General features: G+C 36.6%; 1 protein-coding gene across 4 annotated transcripts in view; it reads left to right on the top strand.

Annotated features, from left to right (window-relative positions):
- samd4a (sterile alpha motif domain containing 4A) overlaps nucleotides 1–16,286 on the top strand; it is a 181,965-nt gene that overhangs the window by 124,716 nt on the left and 40,963 nt on the right. For all 4 annotated transcript variants that reach the window (XM_059957729.1, XM_059957735.1, XM_059957721.1 and 1 more), the window contains 2 exons: nucleotides 11,540–11,626; nucleotides 15,570–15,873. In XM_059957729.1, coding sequence (XP_059813712.1) covers nucleotides 11,540–11,626; nucleotides 15,570–15,873 — 391 coding nt within the window. The remainder of the gene's footprint in view (nucleotides 1–11,539; nucleotides 11,627–15,569; nucleotides 15,874–16,286) is intronic.

Below are 16,286 nucleotides of genomic sequence, written 5' to 3'. Positions count from 1 at the left end.
TTCAGATAAAGGTGGCACTGAGCTGCGATGTCTGTTGATGTTGTGGCTCAGACTTCATTGTATTTTTACCTTCATAGGGATGGTTTTGGAAGCAGTGTGAGGAGTAAGGGATCATGTTAGAGTTCAGGCACAGATGAGGGGTTGTTAAAGACAATAAATGAAGAGTCAGGAGAAAGAACTGGTGTTTGTAATCCAGGTCAGAGCATTCCGCAGTCAAAGCTCTGTGATCTTGGAGGTCAGATCGGCAGGCAGTGAGAAGGCCTGCGATCTCCAGGGTTGGAGGTCCATACAGGCAAGAATCACAATGATCACTGATCCCCAGGTCACTGGGGTGGGAGATCTGTGTCAGTCTGGAAGTTGAGGCCCAGAGATCAACCTGTGATTGGGAAGTCCTGTGATCAATTCCCAGAGGTCGTCAGTCCAGAGCTTAATGAGTCTGGAGACAGAAACCCAAAGGTCCTGGGGTTGGAGACCTGTCCACATGTGCGAGTGGATGTGTTGGTGGTGGGGTGGGTGGGGAAGAGGCTTGTTTTGCTGCTGTTGCCTGGTTTTTGTTTTGTTGTTGTTGTATTGTTGCTTATGTTGTTCTGCTGAACGTTATGGGCATGCTATGTTAATGCCGGAATGTGTGGCAACACTTGTTGGCTGACCACAGCACATCTTTGGGTGCGTTGGTTGTTGACGCAAACAGTGCAATTCACTGTATGTTTTGATGTACAGTTGCAAGAAGTTTATGAGCCCTTTGCAATTACCTGGTTTTCTGTATTAATTACTCATAAAATGTGATCTGATCTTCATCTACTTCACAATAATAGACAAACACAATCTGCTCAAACTAATAACACACAAACAATTATACTACTTCTCATCAATACTGAGTACACCATTTAATCAATCTCAGTCTTGGTTAAAAAAATATATGAATCTCTGGGGTAATGCTTTCGACAAAAGCTATTTGGAGCCAGGTGATCCAATCAATGGTATAAGATTGGAGGTGTGAGTTGTAGAGGAGCCCTGTTCTATAAAAAAGACATGTAAAGTCAGGTTACTGACAGAGCTTGCTCTTCTCAAGAAAGATCTGTTTATCCACACCATGCCTCAATCAAAGCAACTTTCAGGGGATCTGAGAAGAAGAATTGTAGAGATGCATGAAGCTAGAAAAGGCTACAAAAACATTTTTAAAGACCCGAAAGTTCATCACTCCAGAGTAAGAGAAATTGTCTCCAAATGGATGTTACTCTGTTGCTACTCTCCCTAGGAGTGGGTGTCCTGCAAAGATCACACCAAGAACACAATTTATAATGTTGAAGGAAGTGAAAAAGAACCCAAAGGTAACAACAAAAGATCTGCAGAAATCTCTAGAACTTGCTAAAGTCTCTGTTCATGTATCCAGTGTAAGAAAAACACTGAACAAGTATGGTGTTCATGGAAGGAAACCATTGATCTCCATTTAAAAAAAACACTGCTGCACGTCTCAAATTTGCAAAAGATCACCTAGATGTTTTTCCTGACACTTCTCAGACAATGTTCTGTGGACAGATGAGGCAGAAGTTGAACTTTTTGGCAGAAACACACACCACAATGTTCGGAGGGAAAAGGCTACTGCACAGTAACACCAAAATCTCATCCCAACTGTGAAGCATGTTGGAAGGAGCATTGTAGTTTGGGGCTGCTTTGCTGCGTCTGGGCCTGGACAACTTGAAATCTTTGAAGGAACAATGAATTCAAAATTGTGTCAAGACATTTTACAGGAGAATGTCAGGGTAGTGGTCCAGCACCCGAAGATGATGCAACAAAACAATGATCCAAAACACAAGAATACATCAACAACAGAATAGTTTAAGAAGAAATAAATATGTATTTTGGAATGGCTAAGTCAGAGTCTCGACCTTAACCAAATTGAGATACTGTGGGCATGACCTGAAGAGCACTGTTCATGCAAGGTATCCTAGAACTAGTGATGAACTGAAACAATTTTATATGGAGGAATGGTCTAAATTTTCTTCTTGCTGATTGCAAGCCGATCAGCAGCTGCAAGCCGCATTTTGTGGAGGTTATTGCTGCTAAAGGAGGTTCTACCAGTTATTAAATACAAGGGTTCACATACTGTTTCCAGCCTGGACTGTGAATAATTGAACAATGTGATTAATAAGACATAAAAAGTACAATTATTTGTGTTATTAGTTCTGGCAGATTTTGTTTGCCTGTTATTGTGACTTAGATGAAGATCAAACCACATTTTATAAGTACTTAATGCAGAAAACCAAGTAATTGCAAAGAGTTCACAACTTTTTCTTGTAACTGTGCATACAATAAATAAATCTGAATATCGTGGCAGAACCTGGCTAGTTTCCCTTCAAACCCTTGCAAATGTGTTATAATAACCAACAGCCCTGAATACATTTTCTATGTATGTGTCTAAGTCGAGATAAACAGGGTTCCTCTTAAAAGATAGAATTAGACAAAGATTTCATCAAAATGGATAAAGACTAAATTACTGCTGATTGACTGCATGAATACAGATATTCTTGCAATCCATCCAAATATATTTCACTTTCCATCCAAGTAAATTTAGCTTGTTCTTTCATTTATGCAAAGACAATTGTTAATGCAATATTTACAAAGCTTATTTGAAATAAATGGCTTCAATATTTTACAAATTATCAAAACTAGTGAGGATATCTTTTGCTTTTACGTAATTTGTGTAGGGTTGTCATAAATATGAAAGTTCAGGAGACTATATAACAGGAGACTACATGATAGGAGAAAATCTAATTGTGGTTTCTGATTTTAGTAAAGAGCAATGAAACATAGCCAAGCTTGTTTGCTATGTCTTCTGTTTGTCCAATTTTGATCTCTAACTTAATTTGATTTTAGTATTCTCATTTCAAAAGCAGTTGCAAAAAATAAACTTGGTGCTTTCATTAATTCATTCATGTTTTAAGATTGTAGAATTGGCCTTATGCAAATTACTTTTCTTTCCTTATTGTAGTATTAATATATCTTTTAAAATGCTATAAAATCCCTTTCTGGGCTGTAATATCAGTGATATTGTATGTGTTCTGTAAGGCTGGCTACTAGGTCTTGGAAACAAAGTAAAGGTTTTACTCACTGAATAGGATGAACTGTTCAGTGTAAATGCTCACACTGCAGAATTTTTTTGATTTTGTATTGTCTCAATTACAAATATGGTTAATGGGCTTCTGTGCATTTCCTTAATGTATAGATCAACTACTCAAGTATATTTAGATAAAGTGGGTTATATCTTTTCACTTTTCAATAACTTATCAAAATTAGGCATGAATTTAAAAATTAGAATTTGAAATAATTGGCAATATGTTTGAAGTTCTCTTCTTGACCCAGCACAATTTTGGCTTTTACAATGGAGTGTTCTGAAAATAGATTCTGAACTGGAACAGAAACTTGCAATTTATTAGCTTTTTTTTGTGTGTTGGGTGGGGAATATATTGAACTTTGGAAAATAAACAGATGAATTTTTCATGGTATGGTCTTTAATTTGGCGAAGTCTGTATGGGATGAAAACATATTCTTTTGCTTTTTAGAACAGCCTATATCCATAGATAGATCTCATAATGTGTAGAAAAGAATCAAATAAAACTTTACCAGCTGTACTTTGATTTACTCTTTACTCCTCGTGATCCCAAAAAGGTAACTCAAAAAAGAGAGAGAAGGTGAAATATGGTGAAACTAGCCAGTACTGTAAATGGGGATCAAGAAAATTGCAGATGAAATAAGTAAGTATTTTGCATCAGTCTTCAGACTTGCAGCTTGCCAGAAATTCAAGAAAGTGAGGGGGCAGAATTGAGTGTAATCACTATTACTAAGGATAAAGTGCTTGAGGAGGTCTAAAGGTACATAAATCACCTGGACCAGATTGACTTGTAGCCCAGGGTTCTGAAAGAGGTAGCTGAAAGGACTGTGGAGGCATTAGTAGTGATTGTTCAAGAAACAACAGATTTTGGAATGGTTCCAGTGGATTGAAAAATTGCAAATGTCATTCCACTCTTTAAGAAAAGAGGGAGGCAAAATACTGGAGATTATAGGTCAATTAGCCTGACTTCAGTCATTGGTAAGTTGTTGGAGTCCATTACTAAGGATGAGGTTTTGGGGTACTCGAAGGCACATGATAAAATAGGCCAGTGTCTGCATGATTTCCTTAAGGGGAATTCTTGCCTTACAAATTTGTTGGAATTCTTTGTGGAAATAGCAGGCAGCATAGATAAAGGAAAGTCAGTGGATATTGTTTACTTGGATTTTCAGTTAGGCCTTTGCTGCTGCTAAGTAAGATGAGAGCCCATGGTATTGCAGCAAAGATACTAGCTTAGATAGAAGATTGGTTGACTAGCAGAGTGGGAAACAAAAGGGAGTCTTTTCTGGTTGTCTGCCCATGACCAGTGGTATTCCTCAGGTCTACTGTTTTTCACATTGTATGTTAATGATTTGGATAGTGGAATTGATAACTTTGCTCTCAAGTTTGCAGGTGATACGTATATAGATGGAGAGGTAAGTACTGTGGAGGAAGCAGGAAGTCCGTAGAAGGACTTTGACAGATTAGGAGAATGGGCAAAGAAATAGCAAATGGAATTCAGTGTAGAGAATGGTCTTTTCACTCTGTAGAAAGAATAAAAGTGTAGACTATTTACTAAACAATGAACAAGTTCAGGGGTACAAAAGGATTTGGGATTCCAAGTACAGGATTTTCCTAAGGTTAACTTGCAGGTTGAGTCAATTGTAAGGAAGGCAAATGCAATGTTAGTATTCATTTTGAGAGAAGTAGAAAATAAAAGCAAGGTTGTAATGCTGAAGAATTAATCAGACCACACTTTGAGTATTATAAACTATTTTGGGCCCCATATCTAAGAATGTGATGGTATTGGAGAGAGTATAGAGGAGGTTTAAAATAAATATTCCAGGAATGAAAGAGTCAATGTATGAAGATCTGTTGATGGCTCTGGGTCTATACTCACTGGAGTTTAGAAGAATGAGTGGTGAAACCTATCAAGTATTGAGAGGCTAGGATAGACTGGATGTGGAGAGGATGTTTCTAGTAGTGGGAGAGTCCAAGACTAGAGGGCACAGCTTCAGAATAGCAGGACATCCCTTTAGAAAAGATAGGCAGGGATTTCTTTAGCCAGAGGGTAGCAAATCTGGAATTCATTGCTAAAAGGCTGCGGAGGCCAAGTGACTGTGTATTTTTAAAGCAGAGATTGATAAGTTCTTCAGCAATATGGAGACAAGGCAAAAAAGTGTGCTGAGAGGGAAAATACATCAGCCATGATATAATGGTAGAATGGATGTAATTGGCCGAAAGGCCTAATTCTGCTCCTATGTCTTATGATTTTATATGAATTATATCAATCTGGATGTTTCTCCCTATTATTTCATTTCAAGATTTTGTCAAGATGTTTCTATTAACTAGTAATCATGATTTGTACTACATAAAGAGCTGAAAAATATCGTTCAAATTATAAGTGTCTTTTAGGGCACTTTGACCCTTTCATTCTCATGGCTACATTTTCTAAGCTACCTTGAAGATTTAGGATGAAATATTTGACTGATTTTAAATATTAACTTGCCTTAAAGCATCATTTTTCATTGCCAATCTTTAGTTTATCACATAAATCCTGTCTACAACCCAATTTGAATGGGGGGAGGAGAGAGCTTCAAGACAGGATTTTTAATAAATGAAGAGGAAATGAGAGTGCATCGACACAGGATAGCGAGGGGGAAATTGACGAACAAAGTGTACAGACTGTTGCAGAAAACATAAATGTATGCAGCACAGTAAGATCAGACCTACTAAAAACCATGTAAGAAAAACTAAATGGTGTTTATTTGAATGTATGTCGCATTTGCACCAAGATAGATGAATTAACAGCACAGACTGCAACATATGAGTATGATTTCATAACAGTTACAGAAAAGTGGTTGCAGATTGAATTGGTCTGGGTATTAAATACAGTAGATTCCAGTTAATTAGTCTATCAGTTAATCAGGGCAGCCACTTATTAGAGAAAAACAAAAACTAATTAAGAAAATAGCCAGGACCCCCTTTGCTTATTTGGGGCACTATGCCGCTTAATTGAGAAAGGAAATAGTTGGCAAGCAGTCCCGTGAACTCATGGAGTTAGACACTGTACTGTGCTTAGAACAAACAGTTTTTAAATAGTGACATTTGTGCATGTTTGTGTTCAAAAAGCATGATTTTTGTCACTGATAGTTGGCAAGAATAAGTATTAATACAATTTAGAATTGTTTTGCTCACTGCGGTTTTAGGCATTCAGGCCTGGAAATGTCAGAAATGGCCAGGAGTGTAAATGAAAAGATTTCACTACTTCAACAAATTAGAAACTATGCAGAATTTGAAGGTATTAACAATCATCTGGAATGTTACAATGAAAATAAAGATTTGGAGGATGAAATCATTGAAAGCATTGTATGAAGGCACGCCTCTGCACTGATCTTGTTCATTTACAGTTAAAGAAATGCAACATGGGTGCCTTTAGCTCAAAAAAGATGTAGAAACATTGAAGGCAGTCTGAAAGAGATTCACGGGAATAATTCCTGAAATGGGAGGATTATCATATCAAGAGAGGTTAAACAATTTAGTCTCTATTTCTTGAAATTTAGAAGAATGATCTGATTCAAACATCTTAAGATCCTCAAAGGCTTTGATGGAGTATAGTTATTGTTTTTACTGGTGGAAGAGGCACAAACAAGGGAACATGGCTATAAAATAATTGTCCAATCATTTAAAACTGAGCACTGTAGAAATATTTTTCTCCCAGGTTATTGAATCTCTGGAATTCTCTACTTGAGGATGGTGGAGGCCAGGTGATCCCCAATGCAAGTGAGGCTGTTAAAGGGCAGCATTTAAAAGTTAGGGAACATCTTTGGGTACTGGCAACATGTTTTGGACAAGAAAGTTTATTACTTTTTTCCTCAAACTTATAAATATTAAAAGCTCTTTTTCCCTCAAATGTATGTGACAGAATAATTTACAGGGAATTGAGACTGTTAGGATTGGTCTGCTGTGAGCCAACATAGGGCAGAAAATATGAGCAAAAGTATGCAGCACAGGGTATGTACGTCCACCTTAAATATAGCTATCTATTTAAGGTGATATAATTAAATATGTGTAAATTTGAGGATTTGAAAGTAATGGAGAACTGGAACAATAAATGTTGAGGCCAGTGTAGATCAACCATGATCATATTGAATTCTGGGGCTGGATCAGAGTGCCTGGTGGCCTAATCCTCCATTCAGAAATCTGGTGGTGGGGAAGAAGCAGTTCTTTGGGCTCCTATACCACCACCTTGATTGTAGCAAAAAGAAGAGGTCATGTTCTTGGTGATGGAGTCTTCAATGATGCCACCTTTCTGAGGCATCACCTTTTGAATATGTCCTCGATGCTGGAGAGACTAGTGTCCATATTGGAGCTAGCAACATTTTGAAGTTTTTTTGATTCTGTGTGGTTGCTCCTCCATACCCGATTGTAATGCAGTCAGTTAGGGTACTTACCACAGTACATTTGCACATTTACTTGGTGATTTGCCAAGTTTCCTCAAATGCCCAATGAAATATAGCTGCTGTCATGCCTTCTTTCTAATTGTATCAATATGTTAAGTCCAGGATAGATCGTCAAAGATGTTGATACCCATTATTCCTTTTAAACCAATTTCAGTTTGTGAAATTTCGCTTATCAATTTATTTGAGCTTATGTGTGCACAGGAGGCAGATTTTGTTCTTGCATTATTGGTTTACATTTACATGGCACTGTTTGTCAAACATCAAGGATTTACGCATTTGCAATCAAAAAGGTCTCTCCAAGTTTGGATGTACTTCTCCAAAATATAGTGTTTTAAGGAATGTTTCAAAAGGAATTTAGCAGAGTACTTCCTTTCCTGTGCACAAGGCTTAGATAACTGAGATGGCACAAGTGTAGCCCAGGCACCCCATGAATGAGCTTCATTCAATAAGATCATAGTTGATCCAATCTTGTCCTCAACACCACTTTCTTGCTTTTCTCTTGCATCCCTTGGCTCCCCTGTGGTTTGGCTATGCTTCAATAGTATCCTTGGTAGAGGATTTTAAAGATTCAAGACTCACTCAGAGATGTGAATTCTTCTCATCTTCTCAGAATCAGGTTTATTATCACCAGCATGTGCCGTGAAATTTATTAACTTAGCAGCAGCAGTTCAATGCAATACATAATGTAGAAGAAGAAAAATAATAATAAATATGTAAATTAAATATGGTATATGTATATAGAATGGATTAAAATTGATCAAAAAGCAAACAATATATATTAATAAAGTGAGGTAGTGTTCAAGGGTTCAATGTCCACTTGTGAATCAGATGTCATAGGGGAAGAAGCTGTTCTTGAATCACTGAGTGTGTGCCTTCAGACTTCTGTACCACCTCCTACCTGATGGTAACAGTGAGAAAAGGACCTTCCCTGGGTGCTGGAGGTCCTTAATAATGGACACCGCCTTTCTGAGACTCTGCTACCTTGAAAATGTCCTGGGTAATCTGAAATTATGCCTACTTACAAGAGGAAACGTTTTCTCATTACCCACTGTCACTCACAATCTATGAAGTAACATTAAGATCACCACTCATTTTTCTATACCCTAATGAGTATAGGTCCAAGCTGTTCAATATTTTTGTTTGTTATTCCAAGAATCAGCTGGAGGTTATAATGCAAGCAATCCTTCTTAAACCTGGAGAATGAAACTGAGTGCAGCATTTTGGGTATGCCTTGCCTATATCCTATAATATTGAATCTTTACTTCTCTGCTTTTAAACTTCATGCTCTTTACAGCAAAGTCTATCATTCCATTAGTAGCATAACTACTTAGCGTCAGTGAATTTGACCACAGAATACTCAGTTCCGTCATTCAAGTATTCAAAACAGATTTTAAATAATCCCTTTAGCACTTCATGAGTTACTGATTACTAATCAAAAAATGCACCATCACAACTCTTGTTTAATTGTTAGTCCTCTGTCCATGCTCATTTATTGCACACAACTCCATGAGTTCTTGTTGCAGTAATCATTTATACAGCACCTTATTAAATTAACTCTGAAAATCCAAATATATTGCACCCATTTCACATTTTCAGGGAACTGTTGAAGATTTCCTTTCACAAAACCATATTGACACTACTTGATTGTGGTTTTCTCTATGTTCAACTTTTACCTTCTTGATAAAGTGATGCCATGGTAGCATAATAGAATGACGCTATTACAGCTCAGTGTTGTAATTCGTAGTTTATTTCTGGCACCTTCTGTAAGGAGTTTGTACATCCTCACCATGGAATGCATGGTTTTTCCCTGGGTGCTCCGGTTTCTTCCCATAGTCCAGAGACGTACTGCGTAGATGAATTGGTCTTTATCAATTGTCCCATGATTGGGCGAGGGTTAAATTGGGGTTGTCAGGGTTTGCCGGGCAGCGTGTTTGGAAGGGCCTATTCTTTGCTATATCTCTAAATAAACAAACAAATAAGTAAATGGAAAAGGCTGCTGCTAATAAGGTGAAGCAAATTATTTGGGCACAAGACACCATTTTTACAGGAAAAGCAAGACTTGCAATTTATGATCTTTTCAGGTGCTTCAATCTTCCTGATAGTAGATACTCTTATGTTGCTGCCATCGGAAAGGAAATACAAGAGACTTAGCTCTCTCACCACTAGATTCAGGAACAGTTATTATCCTCCAACCATCAGTTCCTGGGATAACGTTACTCAAATCAACACTGAATTGATCATTGAACACAACCAGTGGATATTATTTATTATTTGTTATTTTAGTGTAGTTTATTTTGTGCACTCGTTGCTCTCAGTGTTTGTGTAATTTTTCATTAATTCTATTGTATGGTATTGTATTAATTCCTGCAAGAAAATAAATTCAGAGTAGTATATAGTGCTATATATATACTTTGATAATAAATTCACTTTACATTTTGAGCTTTGAAAAGGAGTACTTTTGCCGAAAAGTCATGGGGGAAAGCAGACAGGAACAAGATTCAATGTCATGTACAACAATTAAATAATTGTTTACATATTCTTATGGCACACATAAATATTGCCTAAACCATTCTTTTGCTCTTTGAAATTGTATTGTGAGATTTATTTCTTCCAATTGAGAGAACAAATCAGGACCTCAGTTTATTTCTTTATGATAATGTAACATTAATCAGCTCTGAAACACAGACTGGAATTTTTTAGTGTGCAAGTCTCTGGGACTCCAGAGCACAGATCTTTGGGCAATTGATGGGTGGGGCTTTGGGAGGGGGAGGTGTGAAAGTTGCCATGGAATGAGATTTTACTTTGAAGTGTGTTGTAATCAGTATCATATTCCTAATGTGTAGTCTAACTGTTGTGCTCCAATCTTAGCTCTTGAGTTTGAATTTCAAAAACAGTGATTTTTTTTTTACTAGAATTTTCTAAAATCCCCAGCAATGCAAAGGCAATAGTTAAGTTTCAGTGCTGTGATAGGTAATTTTTAACCACGATACTTATATCAGTACACAATTTAGATAGTAATGGAGAGGATTTAATTTTCTGTAATGTGTTCCGTTCATAACACGTTTCAAAACTGTAAAGCATTTATCAAAATAGTCCTTGAAATTTGTTCAACTCTGATAACTGCATTCCACTATTTGAAATGAACTGTTTTATTTACCTCTTACCTAAAGATGATGTGCATTTGCACACAAGTATTCTCACCACTTTTTCTATCAGCATTATCAGGCATATTGTTTTGAAAAGGATCATATTTTTGTTATAATGGATCATTGTTTTTAATTTTAAAAGTTAGCATGTCAATTTTATTCAAATCTTGAGGGGTCCTTGACGGTGACATCAGCATCCTTTGTGGGAAGTGCGGGGTGGGGAGAGGAGGAGAGGGGAAGGCTGTACACAAAGAACAATCAGTGTCAGTGGCCAGGGAAAAAAAAGTTTATATTTTATTCAAGTCTTTACTGGTACATGAGTGAGTAACTGTCATGAGGCGATACAAGTCTTTTTCAGATGTCATTTGAAGGCTTACTTGAGTAACTCTTTTTAATCCAGTCTGACTGATCCCAAATTCAATTCAAGTAATCAAACTATATTCACTGTTTTCAGTTATTTTCTGGGAACATGTGTCATTAAAGTTGTTGAAGTTATTTTTGCTTTTTCTAAATATTCACTGTAGGCCACCTAGGTAGCTTATTTCTACCAAAAGCTCATCTTCATTTGGGAAAAAATGAATAAAACAAGTAGATTTGGCAAGTAGGTAGAATTCTAACATTGATGGATTAAAATATGGAGGACATTGATCTGCAGCACCAAAGGAAAGTTCATCCCTCGCTGGACACATTTTAATTTTGTCCTTCATTTTGCCTCATGAAACAAATTGCATGCAAACATATAAATATTGAAGCAATTTTAGAACACAATATAATAAAACTTTTTAATTAGGTTGCATTATGACTGAATATTTGATAAATCTTTTTTATTATTCTTGCTGCAGAGTGTTACCAAAGGTGCAAGGCACAAAATTGTTCTCAGTATACAAAAGCTAAAGGAGAGACAGAATGTACTCAGATTGCTGGAAAAGGTAAGAAATAAAGCAAATATTTATTCTTGCTCCACGTTTCCACTTTCATAACCTATATTTTTATTTTCATATATAACTATGAACCTATGTTGCTGAAAATATGTGGTTTAAAAACTGAGGTGATCATATTATTTAACAGCTTTGGTTATTGTATTGTTACATGATACACATTCAAAATTATATTTTGTATGCTATAGATAATTAATTTGGTCATAAATCATTTGGAGTACCAAAGTCTTTCCTCGGAATTTATCACTTTGTACATAGCCTTTACTTGTATTCCTCAGTTTACTAAAGGGAAACAACTATATCCTTGTATTCCTCAATTTACTAAAGGGAAGTAGTTCTGGAAAACACTTTGTTTGAAGAACTTTCATTAATTGTAAAGTCTTTTCCCATATGTTTGATGTCATCAAAAAGCTGGTTGATTTCCAAGGCTTAAGAATTTCAGACAAAAGACCTAACCATTTAAAAATATATCAACTTGTAGTACTTCTGCTTGTGGGTGAATCTGGAAGTAAGGTTCACACTAATCAAAATAAGGACTCACCCATTTATGACAGATGAGGTGAGAATTTTAGAAACACGAGAATACAGTTTGCTGGAACTTGGAGCAAAAAGACAAACTGCTGGAGGAAGTAAGCAGCTAGAAGAGGATTCTTCATGAGTGCTCACTTCCTTAAAAGCCAAGAGTAGTGGAACCATTTTTGAGACAGATCCTTAAGAAGCACATGGAGTAAAAGGACAGGTACATGGAAAGCAGCATTGTGGTTGCAGGCACATCAGCTGTGTTTTCATTGAATGGTGGAACAAGCTCCAGAGCCCAAAAGGTCTACTTTTAATTCATATCTCATATTTTCATAGGGCAGCATTAGTGATAGCTCTGTGTTTTATTGATGATAGGTGAAAGGTTGTGTTATCACTATGGTTTGGATGGTGGTGTTGAATCTGAGCTTGAAAGATTTTGCATCATTCATGCCAGGGATACTACTAGTGGAATATTCCTGGTTAGCTGATGAATGAAACTTAGAGAAGGTGTTTCTGAAAGTTTAAACAGCTCTTTTTCATGTGATCAAGCTCTTTACTGCAAAGCATGTTCTTTTCTTACATTTAACCTTGTCCAGTGCCATGTTGCATATGTGCATCATTGTGTATGGGCAGCTGTTTCTAGATGCAGCAGGGAGCTTCTCAGAATTTTTTCTTAATGAGCCTTCTGGTCACGGTTGTGTTTTGGATTTTTTATTTTTTCTGTTTTGATTTTTGCTGCTCAAGCTCTCATTATCTTTTGTATAATCTTATATTCTCTTTCCTTAAGATTCCAGTAATATTTCCACATTATCCTGGCCTATTTCATCAAAGCCAGTCTTGTATGCCAACTTGACAAAACCATCTGAGAAACACTTCCACATTCTGGCTATAATTTTAGTGTGTACGCCAAATCATTATTGCATAGGAATATCATCCCAACAGATTCAGTTACTGGCAATCTTATTGTTCTACTTTCGAGTGTCCTGTGTGGCAGGCTTTTTTATTGCCACTTGACTCTGAAATGATATGTCCCATTATGCATTGCAGGTGCTATGCCTTGAAAACAGTGACAGAATTGTCTGTGGATTGTAACGATGAAATATTTTTAGTGTAGAAAATACCTTCTGCATTTGTTAGCTGAGGTTTTTTATGTTGCAAACAAAACCTTAATTGGTAGAGGAATTTAGTGGCTTACACTGCATTCCTGGTGCGAGAGGAATTGAGGTTTTGGTTGAGACCCTGCCTGAGGATACTTTTGTTAAGCCAGTTGTTCAAGGCATTGATACAATATTGTTTGATGAAAGAGAAAGGAAACAAAATGAAGGAGCAGTACTATTATCCAAGTATTCATGTTCGTTCATCTCAGCACTGGAAAATTGGCCTGTGAATATCTTTAGACTCTAAACTCAGATTTTCTGAGTGGGGAGATTAGGAGAAGCATAGGCTTTATAGTTGCCCTTTGCATTGTCTCCATGAAGAAGAACAAGGGAATTGTTGACTTCCCTGATGCGTGAAAGAGTTTTCTAATCTTTTGCCACATACTCTCATGAGAGTACTCTATTTCAATAAAGTCCACATTAAATGCTCAGTTAATAAATTAGACATCTCCAGTATTCCAACTCCTTGAGAAAATGTTTTGACTCCATGGTATCTGCACATGCAACCTTTCCCTCAGAATGCCGGTGTTTCATAATGGCTTGCCTTGAACGTCTCAACACTTCCAGAAGGTCCATCACACATCTCATGACTTTCCATGATTCTTCCACAATGATCTTTGAATTTAGAACAGCTCCTTTTCCATTCTCTCCATTATAATATCTCTGCCAAGAGTAATATTTTAAATGTGAACTATTTTGTCTGTGTTGTTAAGGATTGTATTCACTCTCAGTGCTTTAAGTGGATTCACAGCTAATGTTCACTAAGTACTGACTTTCTTTTTTCCCTCTGTTAATTACATCCAAGCAAGTATTAGTGATCAAATATTATTTGCAAGCCTTTATAGCAAGCATTGTCCTCAAAACAGCTGGCGTGTTTTGAAGCTATTTTGAAAGATGCACAGAATAAATTGTGATGGAGTTCAACGGAGAGAATGCAGCACTCTCAACAATTTTAACAGAGGAAAATTATGTGGAAAGAATCATGAAATTCATTACGGGTGACTGGTGCACTTCTCATCATAGTGAAGACAGCCGTATGAATCAAGGAAATGTACCATTAAGAAACAATGACATTATACCACAAATACATACATGAAATATTTGTAAGTTAAGGGATTCCTGTACTTCAAAATAACATAAATATTCAAATTCTGGATTTTTTTCCCCAGAGCAAAAGGGCAAATAAAATGCAAAAGAAATACAGAAGCTGAAATCTGAAACAAGTATTAGAAAGACTCACAGGTCGGGCAGCATCCATGGAAAGAGAAAGATTTGATGTTTTGGGTCTGACACCCTTCATCAAAATTAAGCAAAAGATAAAGTTGGTTTTGGTAATTGGTTTATTATTGCCACAAATACCAAGGCACAGTGAAAAGCCTTTGTATGCCATCCAGAGAGATCACTATGCAGGCTGACAAATAAAGTACAATGTCCATGATGCAGTAAATTGAAAGATCAAGAGTTCATCTTTATCATATAAGAAGTCTGAATGAGAGCTTTATGAGAATGGGATAGAATCTGTCCTTAAAGAAGACCTGGTGTCACAGAAAAGTCAGGAAAGTCATTGAATGATACAAGGAGGATTTCTCTGATAGGGTGAATTAATATAGCTGTTAAGCTCATTTGTTTAAAATGTGTTGCTAATCTTGCAAAGACAGATAACAATTTGGACAGATTTAAGTGTATGGTTTGGACTACTTGCCCTGCAGACTGGTACAATGTTCTAAGATGATTATTAATTCCTGCCAAAGTAAATATAAAAGTGCATGTTAATAAAAGACTTTGTCCTTTCATTAAACCAGTATTTTCTTCTGAACACAAGTCAGGAATGTTAAGAGAGCAAAAATCCATATAAAACTTACTCAGTATATTTAACTACCAGGCCTTCTCCTTTAGCCAGAAGATGTTTTGATCTATGGATGTAGAAAAAGATATTGTGGAATTTTCCCTGTTAATGTGGTGTAAGTTCATAAAAATGTTGGCTTGATTAGAAATGTCTAGCTACTCTCAGATGTCTGAAATCTGCGTAATTATTTGAAAATTTAAAATAAGTTACTGTAATGCAGGGTAAGATTTTTCAAATATCCAATTTAATACTTTTTGTTTCAGAAATTTCACATTTTCTGAAATATCTTAATTATTCTATAACGATACTTTTAAATGAAACTGCATTTTAAAACATTAATTTTCTTAACCGATGTTATGAAGAATTCCATATGCTTCAATATTCTGTTTATGATTTTCCATCCATTGCGCAGGACATCCTTGAAGGTGGCAATCTCCGCAATGCACTTCAGGAACTGCACCAAATGATTCTAACTCCAATCAAACCTTACAGTTTTTCTCATAGTCAGAACACAAGTGAACAAAACCAAACTTTTGACTCTCAATCCTCTATCATGAGTTCAGACAGCAGCTTAGGAAGTCGGCTTTCTGATGTGAAGGACTCTGCTGCAGGTGGAATTCAGCAACATAGCGTCACAGGGTGTGAGGGTGAGTCAGGCAGTGCTGTTGTTCCACAAGGGGATCTACCTGGACAGTTTACAAGAGTCATGGGTAAAGGTAAGCCTTAATTTTTAAGATTTCTCAAATAGAAAAAAAAGATAGAATAATAATTTAAGTAATGAATAATAATTTAATCAGTGGACTCAGAACTTTAAAGAACGATTTGGTAACATTCAGACAGATGTACAGTGAGACCTCGATATTTCCTTCTCACAGAGTGAGGCCATTTGGCCTAGTGAGTATATGCCAGCTACAAAGGATCCCATCAACCCCATTTCCCCCGCTTAGTTCACTGTAGCCTACACTCAGATGCATGCAAACCCATTTCTCTCACCTGCCACCTCCATTAGGAGTAGTTTACTGTAGGCAATTAACCTAACAACTAACATAACTGTGGAATCTTGAAGGCAACAATTAATATAGCCATTAAGCTCCTTTTTCAGGAAACAGGAGCATCTGGGATAATCTTA

This window comes from Hypanus sabinus, chromosome 2 (assembly GCF_030144855.1).
Source record: "Hypanus sabinus isolate sHypSab1 chromosome 2, sHypSab1.hap1, whole genome shotgun sequence".
NCBI classification, from domain to species: domain Eukaryota; kingdom Metazoa; phylum Chordata; class Chondrichthyes; order Myliobatiformes; family Dasyatidae; genus Hypanus; species Hypanus sabinus.
This window is presented reverse-complemented; position numbering and strand designations above follow the sequence as displayed.